This window comes from Hemicordylus capensis, chromosome 5 (genome assembly GCF_027244095.1).
Source record: "Hemicordylus capensis ecotype Gifberg chromosome 5, rHemCap1.1.pri, whole genome shotgun sequence".
Classification (NCBI taxonomy): Eukaryota; Metazoa; Chordata; class Lepidosauria; order Squamata; family Cordylidae; genus Hemicordylus; species Hemicordylus capensis.
Genome location: NC_069661.1, coordinates 200,197,127 through 200,218,466, shown reverse-complemented (window position 1 = coordinate 200,218,466; position 21,340 = coordinate 200,197,127). Strand labels below are relative to the sequence as shown.

Sequence of the window (21,340 nt, the reverse complement as noted above, 5' to 3'; positions counted from 1 at the left end):
TGCTGAAATGAGTGTATGTAAAAAACATTTTAAAAAACCCAACCCATGTTAGAAATATTTTTAAAGTATGTACAGAAATCTACATAAAGAAAACAGAAACCAAATCTATCATATTTGGGATATCTTAATCAACCATCTGGCTAAGATGGTAACAGTTACCTTGAAATTAAAGGTAAAACATAAAAAAAAACCAGCATTATGTCCATCTATTCTCAAGCCTATAAATTTGTATTTCTGAGACTAAATATCAGCACAAGAGCATTCCTTACTCCCTCACTAACATATGGAAGTGCCATTGTTCTGAAAACCAGGAACCCTTGGGAAATGTAGTTTTCTAAGGTCCATGAATACTTAACATCAAATCAGACACCCTGTAAATCACGTTACAAGGCTCCTCGAACCAGAGGCATATCTGTTTTAAGATCCTGTTTAATGCAGTAGCAAAGTAAGGATCAAGGGACTATTCTAACCTCCTGACATGCATGCCCCAAAGCCTGCAAGGTAAGGAGGAGAAGAAGCTTTCATTGACCTGATTTGGAGGCCATCTTTCATTTCTGGAGTGGGTTGTAGCCTTATTCTGGCAAGCTTCTTCTCTTGCTGGAAACTGTGCTTCTAGTGTGGACTCTGGTGGGGCAGAATTCTGCTCTAATGCTAGCAGTTACACTTTCTGGCATCATTCCCAACAGTGTGTCCTGTCAGGTCCTCAATAATATTTCCTTTCTCTTCTGCCATAGGCAACAAATGTCCCTCACCAATATTCTATCGTATTATCGTACAAGTTTTTCCCATGAGGCATGGGTAACTTTACTGTATATCTGCAGGAGGTCATGGACCATTTCCAATTCACTAATGATCCACTTCAGTACCAACAATAACCTGCAAATCTGCATAATAATTTTGGAAACGTAACATATAGCTATGTATCAGAAATGGATCAGAAATGGGTCATATAGCTATGGAAAAGTATGACACATGCTGATAGCAGACAACTTCATGTACAATCTAATAAAAGATCCTGCCTGGTATTTTGAAAGATATTTCCTCTGTCTGGAGTTCTCAGCGGATGAAGGCGATAGCACATAACCCTGAGGGCATCATGTTCAGCCTTTTAAGAGCAAAAGCGGCAACATAAATTGGACAAGCATGAAGAAAGGCAATCCTATCAACTAAATGTGCAATAGATTGATACTATTTCAGGACGCAGAGTGCAGAGAGAGTATGATTAGGACACTGTAATCAAGTTCACAAGGGATTAAATAACCTACCAATGATGTTGTAGGTGGAACTGATGCTGTTAGACTCATATTTGTCCTGAGATTCGATGATGGTGTGTTTGTTGTGCTTTTCATCCTTTTAATAGTTTAGTTACATTTTATATCTTTTAAACATGTTTACAGCCAAGTCCTGGCCATGTTTACTCCCAAGTAATCTCCTTGATTTTAATGGGATTTACTCTGAGTAAGTATACTTAGGATGACAGCCCAAAATGTGCTATGCTAGTGATTGCAAACTGGAGTGAACCAAAAACTTCTCAGAAAACAACTCACTGGCTGGCATGATGCACAGCTTCTAGGATTACAGCTCCCAACTTCTCCAGCCACAATCAATGTACTTCAACAACAACTGAAGGGCCAAGTTTGCCCACCCCTACTCTCGGGAGTGCCACTGCTGTGGACTCAGAATTTGTGACTCCACTGTAAAGGATCTTGTGGTTGCACGACAAGCATTGCTGTTTTTTGTTTGTTTTTGATGCTTCTAACACCATTGCTGGTGTTACAAGCATCATCAGCGACGATGATGCTTGCAACACCAACCACTGTTCTCCATTATGATGCTGCTGCTTCCAGGTCTACAGCAGCAGTGCTGCAAGTCACTCCTCTCCCGCTAGAGGCTGTGCATCATGTTAGCCACTGTATCTTGAGGGGGAAAACATTCGGAAGCAAAAGCTACTTTTTTCCAATGTACTACAATGCATCCCAAGTTATTATTATTTTTTAACATGTATATCCCGCTTTTCGTCAAAGGAGCCCAGAGTGGTGTACATGGTTATTTATCCTCGTAACTACCCTGTGAAGTAGGTTAGACTGAGATACACATAACTGGCCAGAGTCACCCAATGAGTTCCATGGCTGAATGGGGATATGAACTCAGGTCTCCCTGGTCCTAGTCCAATACTCTAACCACTACACCACACTGGCTCTCTTGGCTAGATTAGTTCTTGGCTAGATTTCCTAATTAAGGTGGGGGGGGGACCCTTGATACATTCAATGTGGCATCCTGCGTGAGATAACCAGGGCACAGCCCCCAGCTCTATCTGAGTTACCACGCATAAGTCTAAATTCTCATTGTTTGTATTTGACACAGGAAGGCCTAGTCTAATTATCATTAACCACCAGTGGCTATGTAGGGACTTGAGCGGAGCACTGGTTGGGTGCACTTAGGACTGTGGATCCTCCAATAGCTGAGCAGGTATGTGCTGAAATGTGATTTGGCTTCCAAATCACGGGTTACATCCCTTTAAAACTGAGGGCTTACACAGCCCCTTTAAAGTGGAGGAGAGCAGGTCCATGCCTGCTCCTCTTTTGCTCACCACCATTGCCATCATCCCAGTGCTCCCCCCCCAGCAATGCTCGCGCACTGGCAGGGTGTCTCCCAGCTGCGCCTGCATGACACCAACATGCACATGGCTTCTGCACATGTGCCAGCCGAATCGCGAATCGTGTGGCCGAATCGCATGGTCAGCAACCATGCCGAATTGGAAGCCGAATCACGTTTCGGCACATCGCTATAGCTAAGTTATATCTGAGTACTGGAGCAAAGAAAAACTTGAGCAATGAGAATCGGCTCTTATATACAATTATCTCAGCAAAGCATAGCATAAGACTGAATCATCATAATGTAGTGATAGACATCCAAAGGAGTGTACATCAGTGCCACATTGTGCTCATATATTCCAGCCGGAACACTTTAAAAGCCAAGGGTTTTTTATTACCAGCTCAAGCCAAGAACATCAAGAGACATCCTTAACGCACATGTTCCAGTTCAGGTTGTCTTGTACTTATTTGTCTTTTGGCTTTTTAGACTGTAGCAGCATTACCTTTCCAAACGCTTGTCACCATGAGGGCAAGAAAGCAGCTCTCCTAAATTTAGAAAGTTTGTAAAAGATGAGAGCTCCATATTAGGATGTTTTACCATTTTCACTCTTAAGGACAATACTCCATAGTCCAGTGAATTGGTGTGAGAAGGGGACTGCTTGCGAAATGCAGTACAACACTGCAAGGTGAATAGAGGCCAGAACGGCCCCATGGCATTCAGGCCAATGTAGATGGGCATATTTAAGGTGGCCACTTCTCCCCCACAGTTTCCATCTGAGGCAGAAATGGCCTATTCACCTTACTTTCAAGCAGTGCAGGATTTCATAAGGTCCCCATAGGCAGTGTTAGTGTCGATGGGGAGGAGGAAAAAGCATAGGACACACAGATTGTGAGGCACTCCAAAAAGATCTCTCCAAACTGGGGGAATGGGCAACAAAATGGCAAATGCAGTTCAATGTAAGCAAGTGTAAAATGATGCATATCAGGGCAAAAAAACCCAACTCCACAAATATGCTATTAGGATCTTAGCTGTCGATGAATAAGAGGAGAGAGATCTTTGGATTGTGGTGGACAGCTCGTTGAAACTGTTGACTCGGTGTGCAGCAGGGGTTAAAAACAAGGTTTTAAAAGGTCCCACAGTTTAAATCTGAGGCAGAAATTGCCTATTCATCCTACTTTCTCCCATCTTAGAAGCAAGTAGCCCTCGGTGGTAGATTAGTCCTATTGATAGTGTATTCTGCTGTAGGCCCATGAATAATAAAATATCCATAATACAATATATGGATGTGATAGTTCAACCGAGTCATTTATAGTGTCTCATATCTTTATCCTATGGTGTAGAGGCAAAATAAAAAATAAAAAATCAGGTTTGCTAAAACTGCTCACCCAGCTTTTAGTTTTCATTTTTGTTTATAACAGACATCTTCTTTGCCCTATGTAGCAAATGGTTCATCATTACAAATGAATGACATGGTCTATAGCAACAGAAATAAATATTAATTGGGCTCAAACTCTCACTTTTTCTCATCTGTTGGAGGTAGTTTTGCAACACAAAGCAGGTAGTACAAAGCCTTGCTGGAAAATCTACATGGATTTTGAATTATGATAATAACTGTTTTCATCAAACTTCCTCCACGGAGGGAATATAATTGGTCTGATTCAGCCCTAAGTATGCTAAACTGAAAAAGTGAAGTGGAGTATTTAGATAACGTACTGCAAGAGCAACTATGTGTCCATACTGCCATCTAGTGGTAATAAAAATATGAATACATTTTCTGACATGTAATAGTATGTTGCACCATAGCTATGACATTACCTTTTCAAAATTCTTCAAAGTAACAACAAGATTTTATTTTATTTTATTTTTTAAAAAACAGCAAAGCTCTGAACTTTTCGATGGCGTGTGATAATTATGTTTTTACATATAATCGCTCTACCCACAGCTTTTGCTACATTCTATCCCAGTGAGTTTCTGGCAGTTGCTACACTTCTTTTTAGCTTTGTGCAGTTCATTGCTGAGCACATGGTGATAAAACACCACCACACAGCTTCAGATCAGCAACTTGGAAAAGAATGCCTAATTTGATGTGAAGCTAACAGGATTTAAAAATCAGGAAACTTTTACGGTTGGTGTCGTGGATATCCCTGCCTAAGGCAAAAAGCCTACAAGGTATTGCTGTAGCTTTGCTGTACAAAAGTGTTAGATTTCTACAAATTTCAGTTTCATACCTTACCAAGCTTCTAACCAATTTAGCTTCTGTTAATTTCCTGCACTGACATGAAGTAGCTACTAAACATCTGCAAAGAACAAATGCAGATCTGCTCGTTTTGAAAACTGTAACCTTAAAACATGTTCCCAACAAGACCCCCAAACCAAATGTCCCTTTGTTTTTTTTTCTCTAGGAGGTGTTGCTTGCCTTCCTCCATATGCTATTCACACTGAAGTATTGGGACAAAATGAGATGCTTACGAAAGCGATCCGCTGTATCCTTTCTAGGAGTGCTTGTCATTTGCTTGTTGTTCATGAACGTATACATTGAAGATAGCTATGTCTTGGTAAGTTGGATATATATATAAAATAAACTGTTCTTCAAAGTATAGGATTAAAAAAAAATACCATTAGGGTTTAAAACAAACAAACAGATTTCCGTTAGGATGAGCACTGCACATTTCTTGTGATTAGTAAGACTTTTAGAACAGTGTGATGGCTTGTCCAAAGGCAGAACTAGATTCTCCTAGCAATCACTTCTATCTGTGAAGCTGTGAAGAGAGCTCTGCTTCCCATAATGGCCAACCATATGCCTTGGGAAAGTCCACAAGCAGGGCATGAAGCCAAGAGCTCTGCTTCACAATTGCTTCCCAGGAACTGGTATTGAGCACATACTACCTCTGAAACTGGAGGGTCCATTAAGCCAGGGTTCCTCAACCTCGGGCCCCCAGATGTTGTTGGACTACATCTCCCAGAATCCCCAGACATGGCCTTTGTGGCTGGGGATTCTGGGAGTTGTAGTCCAACAACATCTGGGGGCCCAAGGTTGAGGAACTCTGCATTAAGCTACCATGGTTGGGAGCTGCTGGTAGATCCACCCTCTATGAATCTGACCAAATCCCCTTTCGAAATCATCTAAGCTAGTGGCCATTACCACGAGCATTCCCAGACAGCAGGCTTTACTGAGGGCTTTCTGTAAGGCTTTACTGTGAGTTTGAATTTGCCACCCCAAAACCGACGCAAACAATAGATTCTTTTTAAAAACCTTGGATATAAATTGGGCTGCACTCTTGATGAACGCTTGATGAAAACCCCGAATTGTGTGTGATGTACTCCCCGATAGCTCGCTTGGACTTTGGGGTAAATTTGGCCAAAATGTGAATGCACTCCTCCATTTAGGAGGAGATGCGAACTAAAAGCTGGGTGTGAAAAACTTCAACATTTTGTGGCAGCAAAGTTTATGAATTTGCCATGTATTGTGTAAAGGAATACTTTCTTCCTTTCTTTTGGCTGTCTTAAATCTAGTGCCAATCAATTTGATGATACTAAAAGGGAGAGAAACTGCTCTCTATCCACCTTCTGCGCACCAGGAAAATAGACCTTTTTTTTTAATGGCCTAAGAAACAGACTGGGCAAAGAGACCAGTCACTGTTGGAACCTTCTCTTCGTTGCTCCATGATTTATTTAACACATGTGGAGCTCTGGAGCATATCCCTGACTGCACATGTCCAATGTGACAAAAGTTGGCATATGTCAGGAGCTAAGCAGTGTTGAAATAAAAGGACTTTAGGATGCTGAATTAAAAGTGGACTCTTCTAATTTGTCAAGAGTTGAAGTCATTCAGTGGCCTTCAGTCAGTTCCCAAGTTAGGAAAAGAGAGCCAGGAACATAAGAACATAAAAATTACTTTTCTGGCTTACACCACAGGTCCATCCAGTCCAGCATTTTCTTTCCAGTGTAAGCCAACCAATGTCTCTGAAATTCACAAGTAGAGCATGAAACCAATGGTTTCTCCCATTACTTTGTCATTCACATCTGGTTCCCCAGGATTCCTCAGTAGTCCCTTCTTGCCTTAAACATAGAATTCTGAGGTGGCAATTTCCTTAGCCTAGAAGAACTGGGCAATTCACTTAACCAAAGACAGTGTCCTAATCATTAAAGCAATCCTCCCCCCCCTCCAAATGCCACCATTCATCTTTGGGTGTGCATCTTGACCATCAAGGTTTTAGTCAAGACCTTTCCCTAGAACAAAAATGTCACTTTGGGAACGCATTTTGCATTGTGTTTGGCTTTTGAGATATGCCTTCTTCTAGCGGCACTGCTTGCATTCATGTTTTGTGTGGGATTTTATTTATGCATAACGCCTTGCTTGTGATTAAATTTGACCTGGCTTATGCCATATTTTCTGTCACTCTCACTGATGCCTCCTTTGGTTTGCTAATTGCTTCAAAATCTCCCCAGATACATCTCAGTCCTTTTTATTTATTGCTGTTTATGCTGTTTCTGTTTGGCTTGTTTTTAGATCTTTATGTGAACTTCCCAGATGGCATGATGTCTTATGTTTAATTTGTCTTTTTTGTAATAAAGGATTCTTTTTTCATTGTTTCTCTCAAAACAAACGTGGCATATTTCATCGCTGAGTCTAAGTATTTGTTTACGTACTTCTCCTGAGACTTTTATGATCCATCCAGTAGCTTAGGTTATTGAGTCTGTTTCCTCACACACTCCCCACCCACCGCCCGGCTGACCCCCCCCCACACACACACACACTTACAAGGAAGATTAATGGTATAAACATTTTTTTTCTAAGGGTTTCCTTACTTACAGATACAAGTATGCAGAAAACAAGGAGGTCATTCACACAATCAAAAACTGTGTTCTACTTTGGCTTGGGAGCTGTGTGTGCTCCCAATTTTCAATTGTGTGGAAACAAGGTAAGAGGAAAACCTGGGTAGAAGAGATTGTCTGGAAGCAAGGTAGGAGGGAAAGCTACCTAGGTTTTCCTCCTACCTTGCTTCTATACAAATAAAAATTCACTTCTACCCAGGTTCTACCTCCTACCTTGCTTCAAAACAACCAAAAATTAGGAGCACACACTCAAACCTAGAGTAGAGCACAGTTTTTGATTGTGTGAATGATCTCATGGTCTTTCTCAGAACTCTTACATGAAGGGGTGAAATCATTCCATGGTCATTTCATGGATGCGTTTTATGGTTTTATTGGTTATGTATTTTAGATCATTGTTGGTCATTTTGTGGGGTCCTATTTGGGTTTTAGAACTGTGACAGAAACGATTGATTGATTGATTGATTTGCCTCAAACTGAGCCTAATTCAGAAGTTCATTCGTGGACCAAACCGAACCAGACCTGGTTGAGGCGAAGTGATTTGGCGGTGGTAAGGGGCACCTGTGCAGAGGTGGCAAGCGAGGTAATAAGCACCTTATCTGGCCAGCAAAGTGGCTTGCACCACTGCTCACTGCCACTCACCCTCTTGGCGTGGCCCGAAGCACACTTCTCCCTCCTTTACCAAGCCAGTGGCTTGGTTCTGGCCTCTGCAGACGCGCAGAGGCCAAAACCGAGCTGCCGCCAAGCAGCGGCTTGGTAAAGGAGGGAGGAGTGTGCTTGGGGCCACACCAGGAGGGCAAGCAGCTTATTACCTCTCTTGCCACCCCCACCTGGTTGCCCCTTACATATGAAAGAGTCTCACACCCCTGGACTTATAACTGGTTCCGTCAAACCAGCCAGACCAGGCTGGTTGGTTCAACCCAACTGGTTCGAAGCAATGCAGTTTGGTTCAAATTGATTCAGATTTGAACTTAATCACATGTTTTGTTCTGTGCACACCCCTAATTCTAATTCTAGCTGATCTCCCCTTACCTCTGAAGCCCACTGTGTGTCACCAGACCCACTGAACCAGGCCCCACGAACCAGGCCCACTGTGTGTCTCAAAAATATGTCCCTTAGGGTCTCATGTCCCTCAGGGACATATTTTCAGGAGGCACAGTGGGCTTTAGAGGGAAGGGATGGCAGTAAAAAAACACTCCTTTCCTCTAGTGCCAGCACTGTATTGGTCAGGATGTCAACCATTGAATTCTTGGTCATATTCATAATGTGTTGCATGTATCTTAGTACTGTGACTTCATCAAAGATGCTGAAAAGTGCTTACGCCTTTGAGGCTGCCATGGAAAAAAGCAGACAAACCTCCATTTTAGAGCAGAATCTCATTTGAGAGACTACAGCAAAGTAGCTGAGAAGTATGACTGCAATACGGGTAGATGAAGAATAGTTTTGAGTTGTATTGAAGGTGACACTTGCAAAGGAAGTGCATATGAAACATCTTGGCAGCTTCCATACAGCTTGCATATCAAGAACCTGTTTTAGTGGAATCACACTGGGCACTTTTTGTGAGCCGTAGACTCTACTTTTTCTGCAGAATGCTGAAGAAAACTTTTTTTAAAAACTGTAACAATAAAGATAGCAATATGGTGGGATAATGTATTCTGAGGAAATACATTATCAAAATTCTGAGGTATTTTGAGAAGGAACTCCAGTTTTTAACAGACTTCTAGGCTCAAGAAAAGTCTATCTACCGTCTTAATCAGATGGGATTTTAATTAATGTTTACAACAAAATTTACCTCCTCCAAAATCCTATTGATAACCTCTCCATTCTAATTTATATAATAGCCCCCCCTTACACTCACACACACATCCCAAGCATGCAATCTATCACTTTGAACTGCAAGGAGGAACAGGAAGCAGACTAGGAAGATAAACAGAGAAGCAGAGACTGCTCATGCAGAAGAAGCAATATGACTGAAGGCATGGAGATGGAAATAGGAGAAGGACAGAGGGTACTACTGACACCAGAGGAACTTACTCAGAGTAATGTGAAGGCTCTGTACAGGGGGAGATGAGTTGTGAGACTAATTCACAACCAGTACATTTGTGCTCCATTGCAGCAAGAATGCCCCTCCCCTTGGCCATGTGCAGAGGGGAGGGCGATTTGTCCCAGCCCCTCTACACTCGGCCCCAAAGGTATAGTTGCGGGGTTCGTGTCGGGCCGTGTTCGCTTTTGGTGGCTATGTATCGGCTCTGTCCTTTGTGGCGCAGGCACGGGGGGTTGGAGATTGTACTGGTGACCCCAGGGTTAAGAGGATGCTGGAGGGCTGGTCTAGGGGACTTCCTCCAGCAAAGTATCGCAGGCAGCCATTCACCTTGGACCTGCTGACTGTTTTGTGTGGGCGGCTGCAAGGTTGCTGTGGGTCTCAGTGGGAGGTTAGCCTTTTTTGAGTGGCAGTGCTGGTGGCCTTTTGGGGGGCTTTTCGGCCTGGGGAGTTGCTACCTCGGAGTAGGTTTTCAGCCACAGATCGGTGCTTGCGTTTCACTGATCTGTCCTTCGGAGATGGGGAGGCGCACATTCTGTTGCGCTTCTCCAAGATGGACCAGCGTGGTAGGGGGCATATGGTAAGGCTTTGTGCAGCCGTTGATTCTACCCTTTGCCTTGTGGTGGCCTTGCAACAGTCTGTTGGAATGGGCCCCTATGAAGGGGGCCCCCTTTTTGTTCATGAGGGCGGGGCTTCCCTGACCCAATACCAGTTCCTGGCAGTGTTGCAGAGGGCATTGGCAACTGCTGGTGTTGCAACCTTGGGGCTGACGTTACATTCCTTTCGTATTGGGGCGGCTACCACGGCTAGCCGTTTGGGGTTTAGGGAGGAAGAGGTGCAGAGGATTGGCCGGTGGAGGTCCAAGGCAGTACGGCGCTATGTGCGCTAGGTGGGGTCAGAGCCTTGGTATCTGACCAGTTTATTTCTTGGCAGGTGCTGGTGGAGCGGCGGCTTCTGTTCGTGTCCTGATCTGCGGCCATTCGTTGGTCTTTTGGGCATTCAAGAGAGCCAGCACCTCCCAGTGGGGCACCCAACTTGGTTTGGGAAGACGGGTCTCAGTTTACTGGTTGGGTTTGCAGGGTATGGTGTGGAGCCAGTTGCTCCCAGCCATATGGGATCATTTAGGTAGTTTTCCTGGGTCGGATGTTCTTCTTCTTCACCTGGGGGAGAATGATTTAGGCAAGCGAACTGGCCTCTCGCTTGTTCAACAAGCCTCATCCGATTTTTCGACCCTGAAGGGTTTGCTTCCTGGCTTGTGCATAGTGTGGGTCAGCTAGCTGCAGCGTAGAGAGTGGTAGGGGTGCAGTGTGTGGGTGGCATAGAAAGGGCGCGCTGCAAGGCATCTGCTGCCATTGGCAGATTGGTTGTGGCCGATGGTGGGGTGGTGCTGGGGCAACCTGGTATTTCTGCCCATTTTCCACAGCTTTTTCGCCCTGATGGGGTACATTTATCAGAGGCTGGTTGTGACCTCTATTTGCAGAACATTCGGATGGGGCTTGTTGAGTTTTTGGAGGGGTGTGGGGCAGGGAGGTCAAGCTAGGCTAACCTCCCTGTGTGGCAGGAACAGTGCGGGCTGGGGGGGTACCTTCGGTGAGCACCTTTGGATAATTAAGAGGTGGACTGGTCAATCGCTCCCCTGTGGTTTGTGCGGCCCGGGGAGAATTGGTTGGCCAGGAAACCGGCTTCAGGACTTCGCTAACCCTTGGGCTGAGCGGTCTGGGGTGGGCAAAGGCCTAGAAGTATGCAGGCCCCCTTTTAAGGAAGGGGGTTGGCTTTGAGGGGGAGGGGCAGGTTTTATACCTGCCTGTTTCCTGAGCCAGGGTGTGTCGCCCTGTAAGGTGCGGACAGGATAGTGGTTTCCTTACCCGGCCTTAGTAGGCCCGCACTGTTGTGGTTGGGTGGTGATTATCACCCTGTTTACAGTTCGCTATGCCTTTTGTGTTGCTTAATAAAGTTGTGGCCCTTTCCCCATGAAAACAAGTCTCTGTGTCTCTTTTGGGTCGGGGTCTGGGGACAAGGAATGTGTTAGTTGTAGATTCAGGTGCACCTCGAGATGCAAACACCCATCCCTATCGAGCCCTGATGAATTTTCTGGCAATTTCTTTTAATGCAAATGTGAATGCAGATCAGCATCTGGAACTGCCAGTTGTTAGAATTAGCTGCAGCTGGATTGGGGACAGCATACAGAGCAAACTGTGAGCACTTTCTGCAGGGAAATTATCTGTGATAAGCAAGACTGTGGTTGTGTCTCTATTTTTACCCTGCCCTCACAATAACAGCTGGTGTGTGTGTGTTTGTGTGTGTGTGTGTGATGTTTTCCTTTTCTCTTCCAACTGCTAGGAAGGAGACAAACAGTTAATCAGAGAAACAGCCACTCATCAATTAAACCCAGAGAGATATGTTCACACTTTTAAAGATCTGTCCAATTTCTCAGGATCAATAAATGTTTCCTATCGCTATCTGGCTGGCACACCTTTGCTGAGAAAAAGTAAGTATCTGAAAGTTTCAATTTAATTAACCAAAGCAAGATTCTTGTCTGTTCTAATTGTAGCAAGCACAGAAAAATTTACCACGTTTTCCAAAATAAGATAAGGCTCTAACCCAGATATCAGTATCTGGCCAAGTACTACCATTGATATGATGACAAATAATAGTGAGCAAATGATTTCAGGATTGCACCCTAAAATCCTATATACTTCTCACTGAGCTCTTAAAAAGAGCTCAGTGGAAGATTTAACTGAGTATTACATTAATCAGCTCTTCTTTTCCACAGACCTTACAGAAAGCAAGAACAAAGGAAGAGGCTCCAACATTTCCGTAACTTTCTTCTCATACTTTCCTCCACACCAGTATAGGGGGTGAACAGGTCCATGCAGTTTAGGGAGGTGAACAGGATCATGCCCCTGGCCATGCCCTTCGCTCCACATGTTAAGCAAAATGTAAGAATTAGGGATGTGCATGGAATTGGCAGGGGCCGGTTCGAAGGCGGTGGGGGGATAACTTTAAGAGCAGGGGAAGGTGCACGTACCCCCCCCACACACACACCGCATTTCCCCACCAGCGCTTGCTTAAAAACCAACCCGGCAGGGTGGCAGCGTACCTCTCTGCCACCCCGTCTGCTCCTCGGACTGGAAATAGCACGATGTGTGCGTGCACATGCCCAACATGCACACTCACTACTTCCAGTCACTTATGGTCAGGGGAGTGGACAGGCTGGCAGGGAGGTACAGACTGGTTTTTAAGCGAGTGCTGGCAGCGGGGTAAGTGCACCCTCCCCCATCCTTAAAGTTATTTCTCCCACACACACAAACCTTCAAACCCTTTGAGCCGCCCGGTGTTTGAACCTGTTCAGAGGCCCGTAAAAGGGCCTCCAAACAGGTTTGAGCGCATCCCTAATATACTGCAAATGTACACACATAAAACTGTACAATTGACTGAGAAGTCACGGCCTTAGATATCGCAGAGTGAACAGTGTATCCGAGAGGGTTTGCTGGCTTTGTGTCTCTCAACAGCTCATCCATGCTTCTGGCGTAGGCAGGGGAGGCTTTATGGCAATGACACATTGCACCACTGCTGTGGTGACCGTTTCTCATTGAGAATGCTGGGAGTTGGGTATAACAAAAGTGACACAACATATCACGCCCACGGAGCCTCCCGAGCCTGCCCGAGAAGTGTGGACGAGCTGCTGAGAACCACAGAACCAGTGAGACGGCATCCCTCTTGGGTGAGTCGCTGGCTGCATGGTATCTAAGTCAAGGTTTCTGACTGCATGTACAGGCCTTGTGTGTCTAGGGCAGGGATGTGGAAAAACAGAAAATTCTCCAAGATTTCTCCTTGGGGAAAATCCTCAAATTCTCTTCATATTTCAGTTTCTCCTCAGAAAAACTCTGACATTCACATCTGAATTTTACTTTGGAGACATTTGGGTTTGAATCCAAATGGGGCCTGTTCTTCTGCCCAGTGTGTGGGGGAGGCAAGGCTGGCAGATACACAAAGGTAAAGGAGTGGCTGCAATTCTGCTTGCCTCTGCCCATTGATTGAATATGTGGATAGAAATGCCATCTTTACCTGAAAAGATGACAACTCTGAATTTAAGACGAGACCCCCCCACCTTAAAAACAGAAGTTAAATAGAGGATATATTTACCCAAATGTAAGAGGACTCTGAATTTGTGATGCCCCCCTCCCCCGCCCATTGTCAAGTCAATTTTGACTCCTGGTGCTCACAGACAGAGCCCTGTAGTTTTCTTTGGTAGAATACAGGAGGGGTTTACCATTGCCTCCTCCCGTGCAGTATGAGATGATGCCTTTCAGCATCTTCCTCTAACACTGTTGCCCGATATAGTACCAGTGGGGATTCGAACCAGCCACCTTCTGCTTGTTGGTCAAGCATTTCCCTGCTGTGCCACTTAAGGTGGACAAAGTACTTGGGGGGGGAAAACTAGTCTTGGATTCAGGTTGATGCAGTGCAAAAAAAGGGGGGGACAGTATACCATTCCTTGGGTGGAATTAGATTAGGAATTCACCTATCAAAAGTAGCAAATTAGTCAACCTTCATGTAGAGCAACTTTAGAATAACTGATTGTCCTAATCTTTACAGTAGATCCCAAGGTTTTATTCTCTCTCTTTTTACCTTGCAAAGACTTAACATACAACCTCTTACCTTTCCTTCAAGAAGCGGACTGAAACAGAGGACTAGTTTATTTCCCCCTCAAATGAATCATGGGAAGTAGGGAGAGGAGGTTCTTTGTCCACAAGCCTCCAAACCATCCAATAGCTAAGTATGGGTTTGAACATGCCAGTTCCCACATCATCTAAGCTACTGCACCACACTGCATATCAGAATGCCAGGGCTTAAGACCAAGTCGAGAATGAAGATAACTTGTGATGTTGCTGGACTTCAAGGAACAAAGGTTCTGTAGTATATTGTTCCCTGCTCCTGCTGATCAGGGCTACCTTGCTTCCCAAGAAAAGCCTACATCATCTCTTATTAGAAAAAACTAGCTGGCCCAGGCACAGAGAATCTGCCCCTCTAGTTCTCCCCCCTCCTTCCCCCCATCTTTCTTGGCCCTCCCCCAGACCTCTTGTCTCCCCCATTCTCAGCCCCCTCCCTCGTTCTCAGCCCTCCCCCATCCTCTCCCCTTCCCTTCCCCTCAGCTCTTCCCCATTCTCAGCCCATTTCAGCTGCCGCTTTCCTCCCCCTCCCACTTTCATGCCTCCCCTATTGAGACCACCTCCCCCCACTTTCTCACCCCCACCACTTCCCTGATTCCCCTACCACCTCCCCTGCTGCTTTCCTGCCCTGCCGCCACTTTCCCACATCCCCACCACCACTTTAACGCTTCCCCAGCCACCACTTTCCCCAGCACCACTTTCTCTCGGCCTGTTGGCCATTAGCCTGCCCATTCGCTTTCCCCCAGCAGCTCGCTCGCAAACTCTCACAAGAGCTGCCGCACATGGGATTAGTGATGGGTATGTTTAAGAGAACTATATGTATATATGGCTGGTGTAAAAAATGGCTGGTTGAATCCCAAGAAATGTGAAAAAAAAGGGAAATTGCTTCCTTCTGGAAAATATTTCTAGTGATTCTAGCATAAGCACCAGAAGAAACAACTACCCATAAAAGGTTTTATGGTAGTTCTGTGGTAATTATCATTACCAATGTATCCAATGCTGTTGGATCCAAAATATAATACTCAGGAGCTTATCATGGGAGTCTCAGATACAGGCTCAGATTTTAATCAAAACCATTCAACTCCTCCCCCCGCCCCGCACAAACCCTAGATCTACAGCAACAAAGAAAGAAACTGCTGTGTTGTGGTTAGGGTTCTGGAAGCCACAGCCATGACAGAGAGGTTCATAGCATTGGGCTAGTCAAGTCTGGTATGTATGTGGTTGCAATAAACAGGGTTGATGGAATGTTGTACTACTTGGGGTGCAATCCCATCTGTGAATGTTTTGTACTACAATTTCCTAAGAAGCCTGATGCCTGGAAGAAACATTGCTTTAAGATATAAAGGCTATTCACATAAGGATGTGTGAATAGCAGAGAGGGCAGGAGGGGGAGGCAAGATCCAGCTTACCTTCATCCCAGACAATTGGTGGTTATTTCTTTGGTGCTCTGCAGGTGCATCCACACTGCTCCGGACAGCATGGATCACTGGAGGCTAGGACAAGAAGTGCCGGCCTCCAGGAATCCCACGCACCACGTGATGAGCACAGTGCACTGGGGAATCCCTTGAGAGTTGGGTCCTCTTGCCACCCAATTCTATGCATGCTCGGGCTGTGGGCAACCTGAGCATCCACATGACCCCAGAACCAGGGTTAAGGGTGTGCTCATGTCTCTAGCCCTGGCTAACAGCCAGGATAAAAAGTGGCATTAGGCGGCAGGGCAAAGCGAGGATCTTGGTCAATCTTGGCGCTGCACCCAAACAGCCCAACCCAGGCTGGGCTGACCTAGCCTGGGTTAGGCTCAGGGGCATAACTATAATAGGGCAAGGGGAGACAGTTGTCTGGGGGCCCACTGCCTTGGGGGCCCCCCAGAGGCAAGTCACATGACTGACTCCCCCAGCCACGTACCCACCCAGGCTTCCTTCAGTTGTATTCATCCTCTGGAATGGATGTGAGTGTTAAGACCTGGAGTTACATGAGCTGAGCTTCGGGGGGGGGGCATTTTAAAATCTTGTCTCTGGGCCCACTCCAACCTTGCTATGCCCCTGGTTAGGCTGCTCATGTGCCTATCCTTATAGTGTTTTTTCATATAGGCAGAGGACAGTGCACACTTACCTGAGAGCAAGCTGCTTCAAATACTATGGAATTTAGGCACAGTTAAAGGTATTCTAGTATGCTACAGGTGGAAAACTTTGGGGCCACATATCTGTTACACATATCTGTTATTCCCTTGATGAATGGCAGTGCACGAAGGGTTATAGACACTGAAGAATGCCTCACAATCATCATCTCTAATTCTATCTGGATTTTAGCAAGCATTCTAGGACATAATTAGTTACATAAGGACACTGCCGTATTCTAAATCAGACTCTTAGTACATCTAACTCAGGGCTACACAATTCAAATGCCCTAGTGGGCCAGAACCATACACAACTTGGCGTGTAAGGGCCGAGGTCAATTTTTAGCACATTAAAAATATCATTAGTTACTTGTGGATCTATTCCCCCTGTCAACAGACCCATAGTTTTAACCAAGAAATAGTGGCCAGAAAATAGGTCCTGTCCCTGCTCAGTCAGTGGGGCCCCTGGAGTGCATGCCAGCCTCAAATAAATGCCAACTCTTCTCCTCTCCCTAAATTGTCATTACTTTCAGGCTGTAATCCTAGGCATGCTTACATGGGAGTAAGCCTCACTGGGTACACCACGGTACATATTTCTGAGAAACCATGCATAGGATGGCTCTATAAGGCAGTTTTCAGCTCCTGTGTTGCTGCAGGATACTGGGGCCCAGTAAAATAGTCCCTGTGGGCCGAATCTGGCCCCTGGGCCTTATGTTGTGCAGGCCTGCTAACTCAATGACATGTGCAATAGGGATGTGCACAAAACCAGTTTGCCTGGTTCAGTTCGAATCCAAACTGGATTTGAACTGGGCCAGGCATGTTTGGTTTTGGCACCCTGGAATGGGGACCCCAGTTGGGTTCGAATTTGAACCAGTTCAGGCCCGGTTCAGGTGTGCCGAGTGCCAATACATTTGGTTTTAAAGAAGGTTGACCTCTGAGGACTTCTCAGATGGGTGCTGCTGCAATCATGGAGAGGTCTCCAGAGGCTCCTCCTCCCCCGCTGGCATCCCCACATCTCCCCATGGGCCGTTTCAGCCTGTTTCAGAGGCGTTTTGACCCTGTTTGCACACGTGGTGGCCATTTTGGGGTCACCACACATGCGCACAGGCTCTTTGTGTGACCCAGGTCATGAACTGGCCTGGGGATCTGGCTCAACCTTGAACCGAATCAGTTCAAGCGTGAACCAGCTCAAGATTGAGCAGGTTCACACATTCCTAATGTGCACTGACTGGCAGTGGTTCTTCAGGGTTTCAAATGAGTTTTTCCCAGCCCTGTCTGGAGATGTCAGGGATTGAACCTGGGACCTTCCACATACAAAGCAGATGCTTTTCTGAGCTATGTTCCTTCCCCAGATATGTGTCTAATATTTCTAGGCTCTCAGGGGTCCTATGATGGCAGTGTCATCCAGTGGCAAGCAACACAAATTGTGAGTTGGGGTGGGGCAGGGAGGAGAGCTGTCCCTGCAGTGAATTTGCTCCCTTTGCTAAGCAGGTTCCACCCTGTTTTGCATTGGATGGATAACTATATGTGAATGCTGTCTGCTTTAAGATAATCCCCTTAGGGGATAAGGCCGTACCTCAGTGGTAGAGCATCTGCTTGCATACAGAAAGCCCCAGGTTCACTCCTTGGCATCTCCAAGTAAGGCTCGGAGAGATTCCTGCCTGAAATCCTGGAGAGTTGCTACCATTCAATGTAAACATTACTGAGCAAGATGGACCAATGATCTGACTCAGTATTAGTTTCCTGTGTTCCTAAACATTCAAAACAACTTCCTATGTTCCTAAAAATAAGTGGAGACAAGTATTGAACAGCAGAGAAGAAAGCGGCAGACCTGACAATCTGTTTTGTTAGCAATTTTGATGATCAAGATTTGAGGTGCCAGCCAGTCTTATCCAAGCCATTTGTTCAGGCCAGCTCAAAATATATCCCTTTGGTAGAATTGAGGCCAGTTTAAGCATATTTAAACTCCATAGGTTTGGGAGAAAAAAATATTAAGCACGGGCTTGCCCTCCAACTGAAATCAATACAGCTTAAAAGTTCTTAACTTTGACTGAATCATGCCATTCCTTTTTCCAAAAGAATAAAAATATTTCAAAAGGAGGTGACTCATTGTACTTTATTCCCTAATGGACTGAGTAAACCATTTGTGAGCCATAACTTTAAAATCCCATTCCTCTGACAGATTGTACAGCATTAATATTTTAAATATATTTTTCCTGCCGGCATCTTTGTGCACATCCCTCCTGGCTTTTAGTCCATTTCACACTGCTTCTTGCAGTTAACAACTGATGTTTAATGCAATAGCTTCAATATGCTCCCAATACATCTTTTTTTAAAAAAAAAAGAAGGTACAAAGCCTGCTCTTTCCCCATACAGATTAGTTAATATGTATTCTGCAGTCCAAAAATTGATGCAGTATGCATTGTGCAGCTACATGATTTTTTTTAAAAAAAAACCCAAAACAGCAGTTCTCACTGTCCCACTTTAACACAAACACAAAACCAGGATCATTTCAAATGTTTATTTTGTGGGGTGGCATGGGGAAGGATTGCTATTCAAAGAAAAATAGTCCTACTGAACATCCAAATCTTTGGTTGTGCCTATAAGTGCCCTCTAGACCAGGCCTGCTCAACTTAGCCCCCCCAGCTGTTTTTGGACTACAACTCCCATAATCCCCAGCCACAGTGGCCAATAGCTAGGGGTTATAGCAATAGCAATAGCAATAGCACTTACATTTATATACCGCTCTATAGCTGGAAGCTCTCTAAGCGGTTTACAATGATTTAGCATATTGCCCCCCAACATTCTGGGTACTCATTTTACCGACCTCGGAAGGATGGAAGGCTGAGTCAACCTTGAGCCCCTGGTCAGAATCGAACTTGTAACCTTCTGGTTACAGGGCGGCAGTTTTTACCACTGCGCCTCCAGGGGCTCATGGGAGTTGTAGGCCAACATCTGCAGGAAGGCCGAAGTTGAGCATCCCTTCTCTAGAAGGCACCTTTAAAAATCATTCAGATATGTTTACTTTGAATGAAATGATAAGTCTTTTTTTCATGTCATTGCCATAACTCCTAAAAAAGCTTGATTTTTTTTCACTGATACAGGGTATCTGACCATTGGACTATCCTCAGTCAAACGGAAAAAGGGAAATTATTTGCTGGAGACAATCAAGTCCATATTTGAGCAGTCGAGTTATGAAGAACTGAAGGAAATTGCCGTGGTGGTGCATCTGGCAGAATTTGATTCATCCTGGTGTGATGGGATGGTTCAAGATATTTCACAGAAATTTGCTCACCATGTAATTGCTGGCAGGTTAATGGTGATTCATACACCAGAAGAATACTACCCAGCATTGGATGGCCTTAAGAGAAATTATAATGACCCAGAAGATCGGGTCAAATTCCGCTCAAAGCAAAATGTAGATTACGCATTCTTGCTTAACTTCTGTGCTAACCTTTCTGATTATTACATGATGTTAGAAGATGATGTTCGGTGTGCAAAAAATTTCTTGACAGTTGTTAAAAAGGTAATAACTTCACGGGAAGGAACCTACTGGGTGACATTAGAATTTTCCAAACTGGGCTACATTGGGAAGTTATACCATTCTAATGACCTCCCCCGTCTGGCCCATTTTTTGCTGATGTTCTACCAGGAAATGCCTTGTGATTGGCTGCTGATACATTTCCGTGGGCTCCTGGCTCAGAAGGATGTGATACGTTTCAAACCGTCTCTCTTCCAGCACATGGGATATTATTCATCTTATAAGGGAGCTGAAAATAAATTAAAAGATGATGACTTTGAAGAGGATTCATTCGACATCCCTGACAATCCACCTGCCAACCTTCACACCAACATGAATGTCTTTGAAAACTATGAGGCAAGCAAGGCTTACAGTAGCGTTGACGAATACTTCTGGGGCAAAGCACCCTCGACTGGAGATTTCTATGTGATTGTCTTTGAAAAGTCTGTTAAAATTAATAGAATTAAAGTTGTCACTGGGACAGAAGACAGACAAAATGATATCCTGCATCACGGGGCTCTAGAAGTTGGGGGAAAAATTGTTGGGGGAAAAAAAGGAAGACAATGTACTACATACTTGCGACTGGGGGAGTTTAAAAATGGAAACTTGGAAATTACAGATGTGGAGCACAAAGTTCTTTTTGAGATTAACTGTATGAGAATACTTGTTACCAAAAGTCAAAAGGAATGGTTGATCATTAGGAGCATTAGCATATGGACTTCACAGCCGCCAAGTCAATAAGGCAAATCTACAGCAGTAGGTTTTCCCTTCCTTCACAGAGAAGTAAGCACCATCACTTGGATCCCAAATGGTGCCTTTCCCTAAGACGACTGACTTTTTTTCTGATCCTTTGCTACTGACATTGGCAACCTAGGGAATCACAAAACAAACAAAAGCAATCTATTTTTTACTCGTTCAGTCAGGCAATATAAAATGACTAGTTTGTTGGAATGTTTGAATTTTATAGGAAGTGCAATCTCGTCCATCTCTCAATCTCCAAATCCACTTCTCTGTTGTTTCATCTCCCCTTTGGGAAGAACCAACATACTAAACAAAGCAAATGCTGTTTCATTATTTAAAGGTTTTGTAGGCCTTTGCCAGTATATTGTCAAAAGAATTTGACTCCATCGTGTCCACATATAAATTAAAAATGTGATGGTGGTTTGTGTTTGTACAGTGGTGGGTGGCTTGTTTTGTTCTGAAGGCTGCTTTGATTTTGAAGAAAAGTCCTGTTAATGCAGTCAGTATTCTCTACTGTGAGCACTGTAAGGAAGCTGTGTTGATACCCAATTTCCATTTTAAATGAAAATACATGTACTGTTATAAATCTGTAATGATCATTCTGTAGAACTCAGTGAGTGTTTCCACTGTTCTTGATCTCAATGAACATTTATCATTCTACCAGGACTCATAGTCCTGAAATGATGCACTAATCCCGTGTCATCAGATTTCCCCACACTGAGGCTCCATGAATTCTAAGTGAAATATTCTTTCCTATGAAGGCAGTAACTTTCATTATTCTATGCCACCATCATGTGAAAGGGGTGTTCTGTGATGATGAG

The 21,340-nt window shown here is 44.6% G+C and overlaps 1 protein-coding gene across 11 annotated transcripts in view; it reads left to right on the top strand.

The window, feature by feature from the left end:
- MGAT4C (MGAT4 family member C) overlaps window positions 1-21,128 on the top strand; it is a 586,007-nt gene extending 564,879 nt beyond the window's left edge. For all 11 annotated transcript variants that reach the window (XM_053254490.1, XM_053254487.1, XM_053254492.1 and 8 more), the window contains 3 exons: window positions 4,998-5,150; window positions 11,810-11,957; window positions 19,363-21,128. In XM_053254490.1, the coding sequence (XP_053110465.1) occupies window positions 5,022-5,150; window positions 11,810-11,957; window positions 19,363-20,519 (1,434 nt within the window). In that variant the 5' untranslated portion in view covers window positions 4,998-5,021 and the 3' untranslated portion in view covers window positions 20,520-21,128. The remainder of the gene's footprint in view (window positions 1-4,997; window positions 5,151-11,809; window positions 11,958-19,362) is intronic.
- Window positions 21,129-21,340: the final 212 nt, after the last annotated feature.